General features: G+C 50.2%; 1 protein-coding gene across 50 annotated transcripts in view; it reads right to left on the bottom strand.

The window, feature by feature from the left end:
- LRRFIP1 (LRR binding FLII interacting protein 1) overlaps nt 1–21,741 on the bottom strand; it is an 83,340-nt gene that overhangs the window by 17,689 nt on the left and 43,910 nt on the right. For 8 of the 50 annotated variants that reach the window (XM_074315673.1, XM_019740908.2, XM_019740907.2 and 5 more), the window contains 10 exons: nt 21,363–21,440; nt 19,941–19,985; nt 18,815–18,880; nt 14,746–14,823; nt 7,702–7,737; nt 7,129–7,254; nt 5,646–5,717; nt 3,769–3,939; nt 1,598–1,690; nt 553–645 (listed from right to left, as the gene is read on the bottom strand). In XM_074315673.1, the coding sequence (XP_074171774.1) occupies nt 553–645; nt 1,598–1,690; nt 3,769–3,939; nt 5,646–5,717; nt 7,129–7,254; nt 7,702–7,737; nt 14,746–14,823; nt 18,815–18,880; nt 19,941–19,985; nt 21,363–21,440 (858 nt within the window). The remainder of the gene's footprint in view (nt 1–552; nt 646–1,597; nt 1,691–3,768; nt 3,940–5,645; nt 5,718–7,128; nt 7,255–7,701; nt 7,738–14,745; nt 14,824–18,814; nt 18,881–19,940; nt 19,986–21,362; nt 21,441–21,741) is intronic. The other 42 variants (XM_074315793.1, XM_074315806.1, XM_074315845.1 and 39 more) reach the window with 17 other exon arrangements.

Here is a 21,741-nt window from a genome sequence, read left to right as displayed (position 1 = left end):
GAGGACCGTCAACAGAGCTACGTGGTATGTATGGGTCACTGTGCTTTGGAAGCCATTGCCATTGTGAAGCACAGCAGCTACGTTAAGTGGGTTCCTTTCTTCCCCATGCAGGGGGGCTGCCTCTGTTTTGCTCGTGGAGAGAGAGAGAGAGAGAGAGAGAGAGTGAGGCCTCCCCGGGGAGATTTCAAGGTGGGGTTCAGTGGGGTACAGCACTGGCCACCTTGCAGCTTCCTCCAATGGGACCCTTTCAGAAAAAGCCCAGGTGACACCGGGCAGGGAATTCCAAGAGGCCTGGTGCCTTCCTCACTCCAGTGTCTCGCTCTGCTGCTGGCCCCCCACACGACAGGCAGCCCGGCGAATGCTGTGAGTGAGGGTCTCCAGCGGACTTAGCACCAATTTGGGTAAGTGAGTGTGTTTGCTGCATCCTTCCTGCACGTCACACGTGGGGCGGCATGCATTCTCATACGGGGGTTCTGCACACCAAAGGCTCCGAAAGCAGCACATTTGCTAAGCAGACTGCCCACTGGATTTTCAAAGACTTGCGAGTCCTACCCCTATCTTTTTGTCTTTCCACTCTATTGTTTCCTGAAGATCAGAAATCTCCCTGATATAACTCGCCTGTTTCTGCTGTAGCTGTCGGATTTCCTGAAGAATAGGAACAGATAGAGAGAAAGCAGATAAAGCGTTAGACAGGAAGGAAACCCCAGGGCTAGACCTTCTGAGAACTCTGACAAGCGATGAGCCAACACACACCTGTGGAAGTGCCAGCACATTCATTCTCTGTCACTAAGCCCGAGTTCATTTTCAGCATCCCCACACTTTTTCCTGGTCCTTCTCCCCAGGTTCAAGAAGTACAGGACGAAAATCTGCTTGGGTGAAATTCTTACCTAGAGGCACTGAGGTTCTGATCGAGTTGAAAGGTTAAAAATCAACCCTGTATTCGTTTCTTATTGCCACCGTAACAAATTACCATAAATTCAGTGGCTTAAAACAACACGACTATATTCTCTTACAGTTCTGGAGCTCAGAAGTCCAAAATGAGTCTTATGGGCTGACATCAAGGTGTGTGCAGGCCTGAGTTCTTTTCTGGCGGCTCCAGGGCACAACACATTTCTTCCTCTCTTTTAGCTTCTAGAGGCGCCCACATTCCTTGGCTCACGGCCCCTCCTCACGGCGCTCGACATCTGCTTCCATCTTCGTCGCACCCCCTACCTCTGCCTCTGACTTTCCTGCCCCCCTTCTATACGGATCCTGTGACCCACGAGGCCCACGGGATACCTCAGGCCAACCTCCCATCGTAAGGTCCGTAACTTAATCACATCCACAAATCGAAGTCCCTCTTGCTGGGAAGTTCACCTTTTCCCAGGTTCCGTGTCAGGTAGGGCGTGGGCATTCCTCTGTCTGCCAAACCTCCCGAGACAAACACAAAACCACCAAAGAAGGAGACTCTTCCCCAATGAGGGACGCGGCTCCTTAAGCGGGACATGGAGGAGAAGCCTAAGCCCTCCATTTTCAAGCAAGCCAGTGACGTTGGTAATGAACCAACAAAGTGCTCCAAAGTCACCAAAGAAAGAGAAAGCGGGGGAAAGCCACCCACCTCGAGCATTTCCTCTCTCTGCTTCAGGGCTGCTTTCACTTCCGCAAACTGGAACTGCAGGAGGCTGTGAGCGTGCTTTTCCCTTTCAAACTCCTAGGAGGGAGGAAGAGACGGTCATGTTGCAGTGGGAACACGTTTTGCATCATTCTAGTTCCCATTCCCGTGATTTACATTTGCCTCGGGACAAAATGACCTGGTACCACACCATCACCATTTTCAAGGCCTTTGTAACCACATGAACCATTTCTTTGGACTTTCCAGAAGACGCCCTGGTGGTTTACTGTAAAACTAACTGAGGAGTTACGGAGTGACAGTGTTTCCTGATTCTCTCGGTAAGTGATGCCCCAGGAAGGTACACGGGGCTCGCTGTGCTGAGGGCCTGAGGAGGCCACTTTGCAAAGGACTTATAATAAAATCATCCCCAGTTCTGAGCTATGACAAGGAATACTCTTTGGGATAAAAAGGGGGCTGAATGTCTGTTTGGCAAGCTCTTCACATTAACAGTGGGTAGCCCACTCTGTGCTCCAGGGACAAAACAGAAAAGGTGGGAAAGCAGAAGTGCTTGGCAGCATCCAGAAACCCCCAGCAGCCCCTCCCCTGTCTGAGACTCAGCCCAGAGACCCGACCACACGGCTCTTCTGGTCTCCCGCTAGCTCAGTCATAGCAGCACAGTCTCTAACGATGGTTTGGTACCCAATTAACTGCCCACAGCTGAGGGGACAGCAGGGTTCACTTCCCTGGATCCGTGAGCTGGGTGATTTCAGAAGGCATTTGACCTCGGCTTCTGCTCGCCCACTTTCTGAAGTCTGGTCCCCTCTTAGCTGTGACAAGGACCTGCCTGTTGGGTTTTGCTTGGCCTGTGGTCTCCAGCTTGGGGCAACATTCCAGGATCACCCAACTTCTCTGGAATTAGATTTGGGGTCCTTGGTCTACTTACTGATGCCTCAATGACAACACTGCAGGGGTACTTCGGGTGCGGTACAGTCCCTCCCCCCAGCTGCGGCTCAGAACCTGCTCTCTGCCCCTCTGCTCCAACATGACATCGGGTTTCATGGAAAGCTCGTCCTTTCTTTCCAAGTTCAGCTGTCAGGAACGTCATGGATAAAATTCCTCTTTAGCTTCTAACTTAATTCTATTGCAGTCAGGGAGGAGGTCTCAGAGCTGGTCATGGGACCTTATTTTAACCCTTGGGATTCAGAGCATATGGCTTTTCTTTTTTAAAGATAATGACACTCACAAATTAAAATTTCTGTTTATTTCAGCAACTCTGAAAAACTGGACAATAGTCTAGGGTTTGATAAAACAAGTAATTCCCCCAAATATGAAAATCAGGTGTTCCTTGCTCCGTACGTCACGGAGAATATCTAAGCCCAGCCTTCACCAGCGAAGTCTGCTGTCCTTAATCTGAACCTATGCTTGTGCTTTATGCTGACACCAACAATTCATTCCAGTGCTTCTTAATGAAAGCCCAAATAAAACTCTACCCTCTTCTGAGCTCACTGAAAGTATTTAATTCTTAAATGGACTAACTGTGCCTTTCCCCAATCAGCACAAAATAAATGAACATAATTTTCTTAAAATCTTTGATATGTGCAATTGACTATTTCTCTACGGTGTTAAGAGACAACAAAGTCAAAACCAGGAAATGTACACTAACAGGAAAATCCTGACGTGTCCAGTCGTGCCTGATCCAAGCACATTGGTTCTTCCGTGTGAGTTTTTCACAGTTATCATTTTGCCTTACGTGTAAAACACAGATGTTCTCCTAGTAAAATCACCTATAGTTTACATATTACATAGTTACAACATTGCGCATCAGTATTTCAAGTTCCTCAGTAAAGAGCATAGTCTTCTTCTCAGATGTTTGGGCTTCCTGGATAAGCGGGGAATCATTGTTTAAACACACACACACACATTACAAAAAAAAGCTCAACCTTTATGGAATCCGAAAGCACACACACCCTACATGCATATACCATATACGTATTTATGAACATGTTCTATCATTCTTACATACAGCACATGTATATATTTTGCCACTCTTAATATACGCTCTATATTAAGCCCTCATACTACATGCCGTATGCTACATACACGTACTTTCTACCGTTCTTACACAAACCGTTCACGTGTCACGTGCGTCCGGCCCCCCTCCGTCGCCTGGAGCGTACCTTGTTTTTCTCCTCGTACTGCCGCCTGCACTCAGCCAGCTGCTCTTCGAGCTCCAGCAACGTGTCCTTCAGGGTGTCGACCTGGTACATGAAATTTGTCTTCTCATTGTCCAGCTCGGCGTTGGAAACCATGGCCTTCTTGTGCTTCTCTTCCACCTCTGCGAGCGAGTCCTGCGGAAACCAGGTCACAGTGTTGAAATGGCAGTAAGAAAACAAAAACAAAGAGTGGCTCAGCAGCCTTGAAAACAAAAACTCAGCCCTAAATTTAGCCTTGGTTTCTGAGAGCAAATGAATCAAAATAGGAAACACGAGGCAGTTTCAACACACAGATGCCCCCTCCTTTTCACTCTGATCAAATTCTGATCACCCGGAAAATTGGTGATTAGCGGTATCTAGGGATAGAAACAGAGTACAGAGTCACTAGGACAAGGGAGACACCCGGATGGAAAGGGTTCTGGTCACAGAGGCAGTACGGTCCTGACTCGATGATTCAGTAGCCGGCAGTAGTGAGCTGGGCTGGTCTACAGCTTCCTGATGTCCTCACTCTAGATACGTGACCAGAACTGGGGACAGAGCCAGCGCGTGACCGCTGGGAGAACCAAATCCCCGCCACAAGCTACCGATGACCCCTGCCTAAGCCTATGAACCAGGAAAGGATTAAGCAGCATTTCAGATTTCAACCCATAGGGAAACTAAAAAAAGTCCACAGGCCTCACTGGGTGAAAAGACAAAGGTCATTCCTTGGAAAGGACAGCCCAGGGAAAGAAAGGGGCTTGCAAAATAAGCACGGCCCTCACCTGGCTCCCACCCTTGTAGGTCAGGAAACAGAGGGAACATAGGGGCGTTTAGATCCCCAAACAGATCAGGGGGAGGCATCGCAGAAAAGACAGCAGCATCCCCAGGTGTAAACCACCCAGAGCTAAAGAAGTTGGGCACCTCTTGGTCAGATGTCTCAGGTGCTACCAAAGAGGCTTCAAAGACCAGTGCTGGTCTCACCTGCACTGACAAATCAGGGCAACGATTTCAGGTGGGAACAGTGATTCCTGGGCTGCTTCACTGGCTCCCTTTTCATATGATTTGAAAGCCAGACTCATAATTTCCCCCTGGTGTTTCAAAAGAAGTGATAAATGGGAGAATGATTAATCAGTCCTGTGATTTGTCACCTCCTCTGTTGGGTGCCCCTATGACAATAAGTCAGAGTATGTCTCAGCTACCCTCTGGGCAGCTGCAAAGGAAGCAATAGGTTTGCTGTCTATTGCTAAATCCATGGTCTGCCGTAAGCTGCCCAATGAAGACAGAGAACGCGGCCCCTCACTGTTCACCTAACTTCAAGGAACACGGCCACTGAATTTCCCGGCTGGCACGGTGCAGTCATTCCACATCCTCTGAGTGGTGTGTATTCACTCAGATGAACCCGAGACGACGCACACACTCAGTATGTGACAGTACGCAACTAACTCGGACGTTTCAAAAACACGGCAGTAAGGACTGCGTTATTGGTTGACAACATCAGATACTTTGAGAAGCAAACGCAGTGAAGCCATGTGTGTGTAACCGCTAGGGAAAGCAGAGAAAACCAAAAACCAAGAAGTGTATGGCACGCTCGGGTGCCGGAATGGGAAACTGGTTTTCAGCCGGGGGAGGGAGGAGAGGACGCATCGGGAGACGTGTCAACAGCTCTCATGGAGGAGGTGCAGAGAGTGGGCCTGGCTCCAAAGCTGTGCGGGGAGACGATGCGTGCACACTCCATGCCAGCCAGCACTCCCGCCACCTGCAGTTCTTCTCCCGCCGGGGCCTCGTTAGAGTAAGCATGCGGTGTGCACGGCTTCCTCAGGGCTGTCGGGTTAGTCTGGGGAGCACACACCACACACGGGTACCTTCATCTCTTTCAGTCCCTGCATGTATCTGCCTTCTACATCCTGAATCTGGTCCTTTATCTCATTAAGTTCCTGGGGGGAAATGGCAAGAAAGGCATGTGATGTCAAGGGGAAAAGCTGACAAGACACAAGCAAAGAGGCGAGTCTCTAAAGTCTTCTTACTGCTGGGCAGCTTCCCTTAGGGGGCCGTCCAAGCGGGGAGTTTCTTCCTGTTCTTTTTAAGGGTTAAAGGAAAAGAAAGAAAATGTCCATACGGCAAAGATGAAAATGTAGGTGTTTGTCATATGAAAATTTCCCACAATTTTATACAATTTAGGTGTATCTCATATGATCTAGTTTTGCACAGTTTTATAAAACAGGCAAGAGAGTTGAAAACAGAACAAGTTATGTGACTTGTAGCTCAGCTCATGCAAGCTCTCTGAGCTCCCACTGTCTCGATACAGTAAGATCGCAAAGACAGAAACGAGCCACGATGTGTCCTGCATGCCAGGCGGCCCGTGTCTTCCTGCCCCGTCACCACCACCACCACCACCACCACATGCCTGGTGCCGGGGGTCTGCTGGAGCCGGGCGCTCCACAAATGAGGGTTGAACAAACGAGCGCTGCTTACAATCTAAGAGCAGAGACAAATTAGGATCACTGCAAACGCCCCTTTGATGAGGTAGAGAATGAACGGAGCTACAGTAGGCCCTGGAATGGCCCGGGGGCATTCTGGGAAGAGCAGTGTAAAACACTGTTCTTGTAAAGCACAGGCTTGGAAGGCATCTTCAGGGATCCGAGTCCACCCCCGCTGAGGCTTAAGTCCCTTCTCTGAGCTTGCTGCAAATGGTCCTCCAGCTGTTCGGACAGCACCCGGGGCGGTTGGTTCTCTTAACCAGTTTTAATGATTAGAAAGTGTTTCCGTCAATGAAGACACAACTGATCCTTTAAGCAACTCCCTTGGCTCAGAGGATACAAGTTCTAGACAGTAACCTTCCCTTTGTGTCACCTCCTTGTCAGATGCCGTGTTTCTTGTTATTTTAACAAACAGTTTGTATTTCTCTGACACACTGACAGTGTTTCTACATGCCTGGCTCATGCCGAGTGTTAAGGATGTAACAGAATAATGTCCACACTCCAGTGGGAGAAGAAAACACCCAAACACAACGACAAGGCCTGCTGAAGGCGTATTAGAGAAAGGAAAGGAAAGGGTAGAGCAGCACGAGGACAGAGAGGCCCAGCCCTCTGTGCAGCATGGTGTGGGCTCGCACAAGGTGTGTCTGAGGCCTGAGGGGGCTCCAGGGCCTGGGCACAGGTCTGCTGGGGAGGGGCAGTCAGGGACGGCTTCCCGTAGGAGGCCATCTCGGAGCTGGGTCTTGGTGAACACTGGTTTATAAGAGGAGGGGAGACTGGGCTGAGAAGAAAGATCTGGAACTTTATGAATTACATCCTTTGTTTGAAGACTGATTTTCATAAAGGGTTGTAAGTACGTCGAGGGCCTTACCTTGATTTCCCTAATGGATGCCTCAGTGTCGATGGAAATGGAGGTATCCCCACTTCCCCGCCGAGAGGAAGTGCCACCCAGGGAGGCCAGCGTGGCTGCAGACAGGCTGGGCAGGTTACGGGAGCCCTAGAATGTCACAAGGATCAATGTGATTGTAGACAAAACCAAAATGACTTGTAAGTCTACTATTATGGTACCTTTACTTGCACCCGGTTTCCAGCTAAAAATCTTCAGCAGGCTTACGGAAAGCAACAGGAGAGGCTCCCTGCACGGGGCGGGTCCCATGGATGCTTGGGAATTTGGCTGGATTAACCTCAAGCTCCACGGTTGGACCCACCATCAGTTCCTTCACTGCTGTGCAGGATTTAACACTCACACTGGAAGTGACCCCCAGTAACGCCCTCTCTCCACAAAAAAAGGTGGTGACACTGGCTGCTGGGTCACACACTAGTCCTGTTCACTTTTTATTAAAGATCAAGCAACATATTTTCCTGTTATGTGTTTTACCCATAAATTTTGGGACCCACTAGGTTTATCGATGACATAATATAAAGGCCTGTAGAAATTCCTTACCTTCTCATTGAAATCTTTTTCTGGTCTCTCTTCAACCTGGAGAGGAAAATGGACAAATATTACTCACGAGCATGAAATGGACAATCTGGATGCAGGGGGTAAGATGACAATAAAAGGACACATTAGCGTCCTTTGTAATTTAAAAACCGCTTTGCCCATGAGACTCCCATTGGCTCTGCCAGGTGGCACAGACACAGCGAGGGCAGCGAGAGCCAGGCGGAGCCTCACTGTGCGGGTGTCAGACGTTTACGGTTCCCACAGAACATAGAGATGTCGAGACAAAATACACAAAGACCACAGAAAGGTCCGTGCTGAGGGCTTGTTAGTGAACTGAACTTGAACAGGTTTGCTTCACAGATTCCTGCGGCTCTGTGTGGGGGTTGCCACGCAGGAGAGGACGACCCACCCCAGGCTTGTTTATCCACCGCAATGACTATGATTAGAGCGAGAACACACGCGGGGCCCTGGGGCCCGCAAGATGCAACCACAGGGGTTTTAAGTTCGATGATCACTGAACTTGGCCTCTGAAGCAAGAAAAAGCAGTGAGCCAAGTGTAACTTTTTCTACTTCTCATGAGTGACTGAGTCAATGTGAAAATTCTGGTTTAAACAATGGGGGCTGAAGGCAGAGAATTTGCCAGGTGAAATGTGGGGCTCCCAAGAATCTGGCTTTCCTCGTCTTTCCTGTGTGGACGAGGCTCGGGGTCCGTCTCCTCCCTTCGGCAGGGAGGACTCAGTGGGACCCTAAGGACAACCAGGAATCAGCCAGGGCACCCAGAGAGAGCCCAGCGCTGTGAGGGTGTCGGGACGAGGCCGAGGCAGTGCTGCAGCCTACTTTGTTCTATGTCCAACAAAAAGCCATGTTCTTTTTCTTTTCTTTTTTTCCTTCTTTCGCACACTGAAGGCCCCTGTCCATAAGCCTGCTGGCAAGGTCACTGACGAGGAGAAAACCCTGTGCTCAGTTGTCTCCGCACTGTCTGGGATAAGCTGTCACTCACGCTTTTCCCATCGTGTCTCCATCCTTCTTCCCGTAGCTCAGAGTTTCTTAAATGTGACCATCGGGGGTCCATTGCCGATGTGATGCCCGTGGCGAGTGCAGAGCACAGCTGGGAGTCATGAGACTGCCCGGCGGCCTGGGCCTCTGAGCTCAGCCTGCGTGCTTGCACCTAGCCGGTTTACACTGCAGGTGGAGAAATCCTGCCGGAGCTGGGCCCAAGGCCACGAACGTGCAAACTGCCCACAATGCCATCGGCACGGGAGAGCAGAAAGGCACAGGGGCTAAGCACTAGTCAGGATGCTGCAAAGGCGTGATCTTCCTGTGAGGACGACCACTTCCTGTCTCACGCCTACCCTGGGCCCATGTTGGGCTGGATGCCCTTGCCAGCCTGCCCCCACCAAGAAGGCTCACTACCACCTTCTTTCCCACAAACTCGTACCTTCCGCTTTCTCTCCGAGGGGAGAATACCCGAAGTGACTACTAAAATGACACAGCAAAGTGCCACAGCTAACCAGCCAACCAAGGGGACCAATGGAATCGGAAAACACACTCGATTTCTGCAAAAGAAGGCAATTCCAAAACCAGCCCTCAGCTCAGCACAACCAAGCTCAAGGGTCTCAACAGATCCACGTTCAGCCCAAAGCACCTGGTGTCACCCACCCGCCCACACGTGGGTCTTCAGCAAAAACGTCCTGCTCCCATCTAACAGTCTCCCTAGTGTCCTAAGGGCAGGCGGGGCAACGAGAGCAGAGAGACCACATCCCTCAGGCCGGTGGGCGGGACCTGCGGGCAGGCTGGTTTCACTCCCAGGTGAGCCCCTTGGGTGGGGCTTCAGCGCCTGATGCTCCATCTGCCCCGACCACCCTCCTTGCCACAGCCGGCTGCCCTCCAAGGACCAGTGCAAGCCTGTGCGTCTCACAGAGCTTTGCACACAACCTTGGCGCCCAGGGGCCCCTTTAGGTGGCAGTTATATTCCATTACAGACAGCACACTCTCCACCTGTACATATAATTATTGTTGTTTCAGATGTGCGTGCCACATTGGCCTATCTAGATATTCTGGGGTGCTGAGGTGGCCTCCAATCCAGATGGTTCTATCTCACTGTCCTGACAGAGCCTCAGAGAGCCCTGGACCTACATTCTGAGTTGTGATGATTTTTAGCAACTCTCCACCTGGGAATAGAAATATTCCTGGACATTTCAAATACCTAAGGAAAAGGTAACTGCCTAGCACCTGGCCCGCTGGAAATCAATTCATTGATCCTCCTGAGCCCCAGGCCTTCAGCCCTGAAAATAAGTCAGCTTGTAGAGGAAACATTAATGAGATGGAAACAGGGCAGGTCCGACCAGTGCATTGGTCTGAATTCATACGTTATTTAATAAAATGAACAGTTAAAAAAACGAAAGAAAGAGAGTCATTTAAATATCAGCAGAATAAGGAGGTCCCACTTAACAGACTGTGAGGCAGCCGTTGAGAAGCCTGCTGCTTTGCTCCCCAATTTAACCAGTATCTTTTCTGCCTGTTCTTCAGCAACAGGTGAAGGCCGCATCGGTAGATGAGGCTCCAGAAACCCTATGTTCACCTACAAAGATATCTGTCCCCCTAGAATAGAAGAACGACCTCACTTTATTATTTTTTTCAGTACTTCTTGTGAGCAAGATGAGAAAAAACATATACCAGACCAAAAAAACATTGGGTTGGAGCGGGAGGGCTTCCACACAGCTTCGCTCCACTTTTCACTTGATACCGCAGATAACTGCTTTTGTAATTTGTGAAACATCAAACAAGGAATAAAAAACCTAAAACAAAAGCTCGCTCTTCAATTTAAAGAAAACTTTAAAAATAGTTTGAAAAAGGGTTTGCTCGGAAATACATAACGGACTCAGAACGGGACAACTTAGACTGTGTTTGAGACCCAGCAGGGACACCGAGTCCTCAGTGAAGACAGCAGCCAACCTATGTTACCTCTAGTCGACGGGACGCAAGTGCTGTTTCATCTGTTTTCCAAATTACAAAGGGTGTCCCTAGCTTCCAGAAACACAAGTACCTGGAGCCCCACGGAAAGCCAGCCACGCAGCAGCCTGAAGCCATCATAGTCCCCCAGGTTCCACTAGATGGCGAGCTGAGAGGGCACGCTCCCAGCGCTGCCCAGGCCGGCTTCAACAGTGTCTGGGTAGCTTAAAATGCCAGCTTTTCCGTATCACCACCCGGCCGGCCCCCTTCCAGTCTGCGGGCTTGGAGAGACCCCAGGAGGGGCCGGGTAGAAAGGAACTTTGCCTATGGTGTCCCCAACGCCCAGCAGGCAGCCCCAGGTGGGAAATGAGGTCACAGAAGCATGGTCCCTCTCAAGAAACAATCGTGAACACTGCTCAGGAAACACCTACTTTAAGGGGGAGTTTCCTTCAAATATAAGCCCTACCGTTAGGGTGGAAAGTCTGGGTTTTAAACCCAGTGACACCGACAGTATCCTGAACGGCTTGTCTTTAAACTCCTGTAATCGGAGTTCAAGCCCAGCTTTCCTACCTGGTCCCTGCCCCCGCCTCCTCATACAACAGAAAACATGAGTCACTACAGACGTTTGTTCTTCCAGCTCAGATGGGCCAGTTCCTCACTCATGTGTGTCTGAATACACACGGGCAACATGGTGTCACCAGATGTGCTGGTGTCACTCTGCTGGGGTGTGCTTCACGCCTGGGTGATGAGCCCTCCTGACGCCATCTCCCTCGGAGCTTCCCGCGCCCCTCGCTGGAGCCGTGCTGCTGAGTTTTCTAGTGCACAGCCCTCTGAGAGGCCAGGCCGGGCGGGTCACTCATCCTAGCAGGACACTGCCCAGGCCTGCTGCTTCTCCCTCCCGGGCAGGAGGGCCAGGGGAGCGTGAACGTCACTCTCCTAGCTTCTTTCCATTCAACAAGGCTCACAACACCACCAACACTCTCTGTTGGTCTAGCAAGCCCCGAACACAAACACCCAGCCCCGTTCCATGGTGTGATGGCCGACTCGGGGAACAGAGACGGTGCACACTCCATGGAAGAGGATTGTGTGTTTTGGAAACTGCGGAACTGAGCGCAGCTCAGCTCTGTCTTCTAGACTCTGCAGGTGCCAGACCCGAGACGATCAAGTGCCACTGTAACTGTGTCCCTGGGGAACTGCTCTGCACGTTACAGAGATGTCACTGCGGTTCTAAGGACCACATACAGCAGTGTCTTCAGCTTTGAGGTCCCCACTCCGTGTGAGGTGCCAGGATGACGCAGGAGGACAGCCCATCCCACAGTCTGGGATGCTGACCTTAGCTCCCGAAATGTGCCAACAACACAACAGCCAATTGACCTTTGTAAAGGAGCAGCTGACTCAGACAAGAAAAATGATCGAACTGATTATCTGCGGGCAATGACCCGAAAACAGCTCCATTAGATACCTGGTGGTCTTGTCTGCTTGGAGCTGTGTGCCCACCTTCCATTCAGAACTCAGCGTGAAACAGCATGTAAAGTGGGCACAGTCAGCAGTCTCCTCAGGCATAAACTCAGGGAATTACAAACACATAACTTTAGAATTGGAAGGGACCCTGGAGCTCTCCCACCCATTGCTTTGTTCCTTCCATGGCACCTGGAGAAAAAGCAGCACCCCCACCCCAAGGACAGGGGCCCAGGACTTGCCAGGGCCCCCAGGCACAGACACCCAGGGACACGGGGCACGTTTCCCATTCCCGTGGGTATGGTCATCTACAAAACCCGTGTTATGTGAGTGCATTTTCCACAAATTTAGCTCACAACACAGGAATCTGTACCTGGTTTAAATGTCTTTGGTCCATGACTAGACTGAGGCCTGTGACTTTGGGACATCACCATGATGCGTGAATGAACCCAAACATGTCAAATAATCACGGAATTAGAATTCCGGGCCCGAATTGAGTCACAGCAGGCAGTGCACTTAGGGGCTTAGGATTCTTTGAAGGTAAAACCACAGCCTCTATGGCAACTGTGAATGTTTATTTATATTTTTTTTCTAAGAACTAAGCACGAGAGTATTACACATCAGGAAGAGGGTCTCGCCATTCAATTTATCACGGAGAATTTTTATTCCTAGTGGTTCTAGGTTTCACATAGATGAGTTTATGGAGACTGTGCTACTGTAGAGTATGAAATTTCCAGAAAGAGACCGGAAGGGGGAGGAGGCATGCCCACTGAGGCCGGCAGTTTGGCTGACCTCAGTGAGCACGAATTTCTGAGTTCACAAAGACTGCCCTTCGGTCATTTACATAATATCCATGAGAAGCAATCTGCCAGATTTTAAAAACTGAAGCTACATAAGAACAAACAGCTGGATCTCTCACTCTTCCTGCTTGACCAGTCCCGCTGAGCGGCGAGCGCCTGGTCGTGTGTCTGCCACCATTCACCTGAGACAGTCCAGGATGTGGCTTCTCTTTGTCCCCTCACCGCGGGCCTCCAGGACAGGGTGGGGGGCTCAAATGGCAGTGAGGGCAGGTGACTTGTGTACAGAGGTGGTGTCTGCAGCTTCAACGGAGTGGGCTGTCTTCGCTTCCACAGAGAAACGGGCTGTCCTGTTCTAACACGGCTCTCTTGATCGATCTTCTCTTTCGTCACCCTCGACAGGGAAATGGTAGAAGGGAACATGTCTCTACTATCAGGAAAACACCAGTGGAAACCCAGGGATGACCAGCTCTGGCCTTGGCCTCGGCGTCAGGGCCAACAGGGAGCGGGGACTGGGGCCACCCGACAGTTTCTGGGGCTCCTTCTGCTTCTCTAGGAGCAGCCGACATCTGCATTTGGTAGGAAACCCCACAGCTTTGAAAGACTGTATCTAATGTAAACACGGGACAAGCGGGTGCACCGGTGCCCACAGATGGCTCAGTTCTATGGCCTCGTGTTGGATTACTAGGAACACCACCTAAATTTTAGGCATCCTGAATCTGACTGTGGTGTCGGGGGACCAAGTTAAGAGCCTCTCAAGTTTCTCTGTGACGGAGGAGAGGAGATAAACAGACCGGCTCTGCCCATCTTTGCTGTCCTGTACCCAGGCCCGATCCGGGAGATGCCGCTGACCTTTGGTGTAGCCGTCAGGCTCTGTGCAGGGCCGGCACGCACACAGCAGGGCACGTACATCCCACGGCAGGGCACGCACACGGCAGGGCACGTACACCCCATGGCAGCGCACATACACCCCACGGCAGGGCACGCTCACCCCACGGCACCCCCCCCCCCCCACGGCACGCATATCGCAGGACACACATCCCATGGCACGCACACCGCAGGGCACGCACACCCCACGGCACACATACTGCAGGGCACACCCCCCCATGGCACGGAGCCCCAGCTCCTGCCCACCGAACGTCCCTCCCCTGGCCATAGTACCAGCCCCCCATTTGTCCCCTGGGCCCTACTGTCCCAAGAATGTATCGCGGCCTCATACAAAGCATCACACAAGGTCAAACTGCCTAAAATTCCAAAGACCCTGAGAAACATACACAACCATGAGACTCAAAGGAAGGGGGGCTATATTCCAAAGCAAAACCTGGGCCATTTTATGCTGAGTAACAAACGGGTGCACTTCTGCAGTTTCACACTCACTGAACAATTTGAGAACTGGGGGGCTGAGGGCTGGAGCGGAACTAGGAATGTCACAGCAGGCCCATACTTTATTTTTTTAAAACCATGTGGGTCGAATACACAACATGTCATACAAAATGTTAGAAGTCAATCCTTCAAATTTTTAAATCATAAAAAAAGCACATCAACGCATATGACCACATTTCCCCCACTGTTCAAAGCTGTCGTCCTCCCAGGAAGAACCCATCTCCCAGCACTGTTAATACTTCCTTACCTGGTCCTTCAGAAATTTAGCCATGCAATTCTGATATCACTGACCAGTAACACTCTGAATTTGGCAGCATTCTCCCCCAGTTCTGGCTTTACGCAGACCTGAAACGGGTCATGGAAAAGCCTTGCTACTTGGTCTGCATTCAGGATTTGGGAGTGGAGGCTTCCCTCTGCAGGACAGAGAAGTGAGGGAGGAGAGGGGCGGTGCACTCACCACGGGGCTGGCCCGCGCCGAGCTGGCTCTGGACGATGCACGGGAGCTGGAGTTGAGGTGGCCACTGTGCTCAGAGGGCTGCCCGCACAGCCCGGCGCCAGACACGCAGACAGAAACAGAGGGACAGAGTCAGCAGAGATGCACAGAGGCTGGAGGCCCCCGCCAAGCGCTCCGTTAGCTGTGAGGTGAGCCATGCGCAATGCAGGAGACAGGGTGGCATGGAGCACAGGCTTCCCTGGGGAAGCAGGCTGCGTCTCACATCCCGCTAAGAATATAAAGACTTCATCACAACATCAAAAGAACACAGACTTAGCTGGTTAGTAAGAAGAGAGTCACACAAAGGGCCCGCTGGACTTGGGTGTGGAGTCACACGCCTGGTGGGTGCACAGAGAACCACCTCATCGCTGTGGAAATGACCGTTTTTGAGACCATGAGCCACCTCCCAACCCAGCACAGAGAGAGAAGAGCGAGACAGGGGCTGGGCTTTTGGGCAAAGCACATCCTTGCTCCTCTACGACCTTCCCAAGTGAAAGCAAAGTAAGATTCAGGGTTAAGACAAAACTGGGCCTGGCTTCCTGAAGGGCCACGTCACCTGTCTATCTGCCCACCTACCTAAACTGTCCCTTTCGTGCTAAAGAAACACACCAGCACCTGACGTATCGTATCTGGAAGCCACGCCCTCTTGACTTTAGAGTGTATTCATGTTTGTTCTAGTCCTAGATATATTTTCTTTTTTTTTTTTTTAAATTCTTACTGTCCTCTTGAGTGAGGCAGATTGGGGAAGGGTGGAGGGGAGGCAGGATTCCGACACAATTTAGGAAGACAGGCCATGACATGGCCCAAGGAGCGTCATGGAGAGGCCCACACAGCCCTGCAGGGAGCCCCTCCTGACCCAGGAACCAGGCCAGTCACTGATGGGTCTCTCAGCTGTTGTCACACCCCAGGGGAAACCCACAGGCATTATCTTGCTGCAAATTACAGGAACCATGGACCGTCAGGGGGCTCCATCTCATCTTAAATCCTGTCTCTTCCACCAGAATGTAATTCTCCTGAGGGTAAGGTCTTTTATTTTGTTCCCTGCTGAGTCCCCAGTGATGCAATAAGGCCTGGCACACACTGTGCGCTCAAGAAATATTTGCTGAACGAGCAATCTCAACGTCAGACTATAAATAGCCTTGGTCAAGATGGGCGAGTTCCCCAGACCCATTCTACCTGCGTCCATTCCCTTATCCAATAAATATTTATTGTGTACTTACACGTAGGTGTGAGGAGTTTCAAGGGCACAGAAAATACCACGTGTAACAACCATTGCCACATACAGGATATACAAGAAATTTACAGGCATCATGAGCCTCGCCTTGTAGCTTTATTGTTCAAAAGAAAGCACGTACGATCGGTGCTGTAAGGCAGAATTTCGCCTTCGGGTTCACTGACACAAGTGAGGAAACCTCCTGGACACAGACCCTGCTGTGTTGTCACCCACATCCTGGTTTTGGGTGCAGACATGCAACAGACTGGCCAGAGCCTATGGCCGACCCAACTTTCCCCACCTCCTGAGTCAGAAACTCCTCCCGAATCCTCCAACCTGACTCGATCCTGCAGGAAACGTTTAAAGACTCTCACCGTGGTCCACATGCCACCTTTCGGGCGGCTTATGTTTGGGAGTCAGTAGAGTGGGGCTCATGTGGGGCTCACGTACGTTACAAAGATGCAGCCTAGGCTCGTTCTGTTGTTGGCACGAGACCCTGGGAGAGTGACTGAGCCTGTGGTCCGTGACATGGAAGGAAGGACACCGGCCACACAGAGGAGCTGAGGGTCACACGAGAGGACGCGTGGCGGCTTCCCCCCGCTTTCACTTTCTGCTGACAGGACTGTCGTGGCTCCTGAGCAGATGGCAGTGCTGGTGATGGCCATTTCCAGTGCATCAAAGTGCTAAGAGGGTCACTTCACACACAGCCACGAGAACTTCCTACAGCACAGCACGCACACTGCTTAATAACAGCACGGCAGTTCTGACACACAAAGGTTTTTCAAGCAAAACAGCTATACTTAAAAACAAAACAAAACTAGTCATTTAACCTCATTTAACCATTTAATCATAATTAAGTTATTTAACTGGAAACACACACCGTGGTTGAGACTAGCTTCTCAGGAGAATGGAGATAAAGAAACATTCTCCTAGATCAAGACCGTCCCATGCGGGCTCGGAGTCAGCCTGGACTCTAAGGTCACAGCTCTCTGGTCTCAAAACAGGATGGACCCCCAAACCATAGCCACCTCGCAGAGGGTGTGTGGATTTATCAGTGGCCACGACTACTAGCTGAGTGGAGAGCCCGGGGAAGCGCTGTCCTCAATCCCATTCCTGAGCTCTGAGCACTCTCTGTCCACTTGGAGGGCATTACAAGGACTGGGGTGATGTGGGGTGGGGACACTGGGAGGGGACAGGAGCTCGGTGAGCCTTCTCTGCCACTCTGCCTGCTGCTTTGCTGCTGAGAACAGAGCTGACGCCCCAAGATCTCTTCAATTTGTCCAATGTTAAGTCAACAAATTCGGCTGAGCTCCTTCTGCGTGGGGATACACTGTTAGGTGCAGAAAATAATTCTTTTTATTCTCTTTTATTTCTTCTGCGTGGCTTGATGCCAGGAACAGGCAGCCCTAGTTTAGGCTTTTGTGCTGCCAGGACAAGACCTTTCATTTCCTTAACTGGGCTACAGCCATTCCTGCCAGGCGATTCCTACAGGAGGCTGAAAACACAGAAATAACAGCTACGCAAAGAACACCCAGCAGAGCCAGTCACCATCCCGAAGGCCAACAATCAGCCACTCCAGCCAAGTCCACCGACAGACGCGACACTTAAAGAGAGAATCCTCCAGACACCGGAGTTCTACTTGGGTCACCAGAGAACTACTGGCACTTGGGAAAGTTTCCTTCTCCTGAAGAATTAGTATGCTGTCTCTTTTCTGACAAAAGAAAACCATTTAGTTGCATTTTATGCGTCACGTACAGGCCTGAGCTATTTCATCCACTAGGCGTGGTTTAGGAACTTTTTAATGGCCTACAAAAATGTTTAAGAACTGGGGAAAAGATTCACTAAAGCGGTTCCACTACATGAAAAATGTTCTGCAATACAAAATTAGGAAACGCTGAATGAGATGTCAATAAAACTAATGCCATGTCAACTATTCGATATAATATTCATAAAAATTACCTTCTAAGGACAATAGTAGGTTAGACTGGTTACTTTGTAAGAATGCTTGAATGTTCATGATTGGAAAAATACAAAAAAAATCATATAGTTGGATTATTTAGCTGGTTTATGAAGTAGCCAATTATTTTTGAAAGCCAAGTTATAAAAGCACTTTAAGTGTTTTGTAGTAAACCGTTCTGTTTCACGTGGGGCTCGATGCATTTTTATAGGATTTAGGGACACTTCTGCCAAAGGACATTGCTGCTTAGGGCTGACGCTGTGTCCACTGGTCGTTGGGACTGGCCCATGAGCCTCCCCATTTCATGGACTGATGCCTTTTCTATTTGTCTACCTTTGTCACTCATTCATTCACTCACTCAGTTTTTCATTCAACAAGTCTTTCTTGTACAACTACCAACCCTTTATTGCAACACCATTTCAAGTCCTCTGAAGAGGTGGGACAACAACAAAATAAAAAAAGGAGGTGATGCACATGGAATATTCTGAGGCTTTAAATTTGTTCATCTTCCTTAATTATCCAGAGGCGACAACAACCTGCGGCCTGTCGAATGCTCTTTCCTGCTCTGATCATTGTAAGACCAACCATGTCAATGCTTGTTAGTGTTGTCAGTGTCCTGCAGAACAAGAGCCGATGAAGCTCAGTCGAGGTTAGTCTTCTTCCCTTGAGCGCCACAGAAACTGCGAGCGAGAACATTAAACTAACAACCACAGGCTCTGTGAGTCACATTATCCGTGACCCTTATTACAAAGGGTGAGAGGAGACAGTGTCCGTTATCTCCCCGGGCTGCAGCTGTGCCCGGCGGCCCACCCAGGTCATGCCGCAGGCAGGGGCGACCTTGAGAAACACAGAAAGTGCCTTACAGCATGGGAAGCGCAGGCACCGCCCGGCCGGGCCCCACCAAGACTGCTGTCGTTGAACCCAGATGCCTGTAACAAAAACAGACTGTCAGGACAGGACGCCCCCAGCACCTAGAAACACGGAAATGTAAGGGAGACTGACACGTGCCAGGAACAAGTCCTAAAAAAACGAGGGAAGTCATGCAGGCAGGGCTTGAATACCCCTTCACAGGCCAAGTGCTGGAGGGCCATACAGACGCCTGAGAGATGCTTTAGCCGCTGTCACCACATGTGGTGTCACCTCCAATAGATCCTTGGCACATGTATCACTCCAAAAATGATGGCTTGCTAAGTAAAAACACGTTCATCTAGATTTAAAACAAGCAGAACATTCAAATGTCCTGAATTTTGTCATGGCCTCCTCACACACACCTGATGTTTTGGGATACAATAGGATAGTAATTATAGTTTGATTTTTGTAATGCTTTAAAAATGGCTAACTAGAAAACAGAATATTTGGTTAACCTGAAAATCCTATGCAGTTGGTCACTGAGGGTAAACAGGGGTTTACAGTACTGGGCACGGCCACATCAGAGTCTGCCCAGCTAAAAGGACCTTTCCCCTTGAGGATACAGCTGGTTTGCTCGGCCAGTTATAGATCTAAGTCACAAGTGTTCAATTTGATGGAAATTCAGAGGTAGTAAGTAACAATACAGTATAGCTACTTTGACTATTTAAGTCTCCTGCACAGCATAAGTACCTTGTATTTAAAACTGGAAATTTCCAAAGTAATACAGTACAGTGGATTAATACCTGTTAAGGTCACCAAAGCAATTTACAAAACACCTTCCTTCCTGCCAATAGATTAAGTCAACTTCGGTTGCTCGGATCCTATACAAACACCGAGTTCCTGGAGACAGAAGCGGCGGGACAGCTATTGTCAGCTATCGGGAGAAAGAAAACCCAGACCGGCCAGAGGAGGCTGACAGACACGACCGCAGGTGTAAGCGCCACATAAAGGGGTAAATCACTCCCAGCCGGACGTCAAACAGGCGTCCGCTCCCAGGGCAGGTGCGGGGGAGGGGCGCGCATGCGCAGTGGGGGCACATGGGCTGGGGGCGGGGAAGGGATGGGATGTGGACACACGCACCTGGTAACTCCCCGCAGGCCTGGCGGCGCTGTACAGGTAGGAGGGCTGGGGGACGAAAGCAAACGGCAGGTTTTAAAAGCCTCGAAAAAAGAGCAACATGTCCTGGTGACAAGGTAATCACGCTGCTTTCGGTTAGCGTGGCAGCCAAAGGATCGTACAACGGTTAGAAGGAAAAAACAAAGTTGATGTCGGCACTGTGTTCTCCGTAAATCTGACACATGCAAACCCAAATTTATAAGAAAGAGAAATATGAGATGATTTTAAACTTTAAAACAGTAAACTTCCCCAGCATCTTTGAAATACGACTATTTTCTAGTCAGTTCTTTTCGGGCGTTCCTGGAAGAAAGGGTGAGGGAATGAGACAGAATGGTGACATGGTCAACAACACCCACCAGAGCAACCAAACCCGCAACTCAAAACCCCAAGTGACTAAAGCAGTGAGGGGTGTTCATCGATGAGTTGTCACACAGGGAGAGTGAGCAGACCTAGTGCATTCATTTCTATCAAAGGATGCCAGTAGCAGCCTTCAAGACACAAAAGGAGCTGTCAGCCTGCACCGGCCGGCCAGGGCTGGCACCGGCCTGGAACAGCGGCTCCACACCCAGAACTCGAATCGGGCTGGGACGGTGCCTTGGGGGCATGTGCTGGAGCATACAAGCTGGTGTGGTCACAGGCTGAGCTCCGGAATAGCATCATGACTCACTCACAGGCAGAGGCCACGGCACAGGGCGCCCCCGGCCAGTCCTGGAATGTGCATGACCAAAGATGGAGCACTCAGCAACGGGAGGGAGAGGACAATGCAAGGAGATGACAATTCAGCCTCCACAGTATGACCCGTATTTGGAGCTCAGCGCCAATTTCCTTACATGAGAGCCGGACTTGCATCCGTACAGCTGAGAAGGTCCAGCACCCCAGGGCCGGCCTGCATGCAGGCCTTGTGAAAACAGGAAGCAGAGGGGAGAGCGAGCCAAAGAAATAATGCTGGTCTCCCCACTTCGCAAAGATGGAGCAGTCCGATTATGCACAATAGCCTTCCAAATTGCTTCCTGGACACATTCGCTAGACAAAAATATTTTTTAAAAAACAAATGGAACCCCAAATGGGGAACAATTGCTGGAAAAGGAGGAGAGACCCGAGAGACCCATTTTTTTTGGATTTGAGCTTTTGAAAACAGCCATTCACTAGAGCCCCCTTTTCCCTAAATTCATTTTTGCTATATAAGGTCTTGAATTATTTCTGATCATGTTTTAAAAGGTTGAGAGATGTCCTAAGCAAATTAGTCAAGCCACTTAAAATACCTTGCTGGCTTGAGCATTTTGAACTTCAAACAGAAGAGGCTGAAGTGTCCACACACATTGACTCGGCAACGAAAGTGACACACAGAGGGGAGGAGCGAGACATGATGTGAAAAGGGGGACAGACCCGGTTTCCACTCTGGGCAGACAGGGCTGTGCGAGTGAGGCCACTGCTGAAAAGGCCGAGGTCCGAGCAGCAGAGCCCCTGTAATCAGAGAACGTGGGCGGGAGGGCGAGAGGCTCCCACTTGATTTCATCTCCAAGGTACATCTTATTGTAAATTCACACAAAACCACCTTTTACAACAAAATCGGTCATGGGCATGCACTTACGGGGGAGGGAGAAAGAAGAATGATCAGAAGGAAACAAAGACCGTGCTGTTAATTGACAAACCCACCACGTGGGATGAAATTAGGACTTCTGAGTCTACACACAGGCAAACATAGATTTCATTAATTTCAATCGGTGGCAAGACCACAGGGGTTTTGAAGGTCATTGTAATTCGA

The sequence above is a fragment of the Rhinolophus sinicus genome, linkage group LG01, assembly GCF_036562045.2.
Source record: "Rhinolophus sinicus isolate RSC01 linkage group LG01, ASM3656204v1, whole genome shotgun sequence".
Taxonomy (NCBI): Eukaryota; Metazoa; Chordata; class Mammalia; order Chiroptera; family Rhinolophidae; genus Rhinolophus; species Rhinolophus sinicus.
The sequence above is the reverse complement of the archived record's forward strand: the minus strand, read 5'-3'. Positions and strand labels throughout refer to the sequence as shown.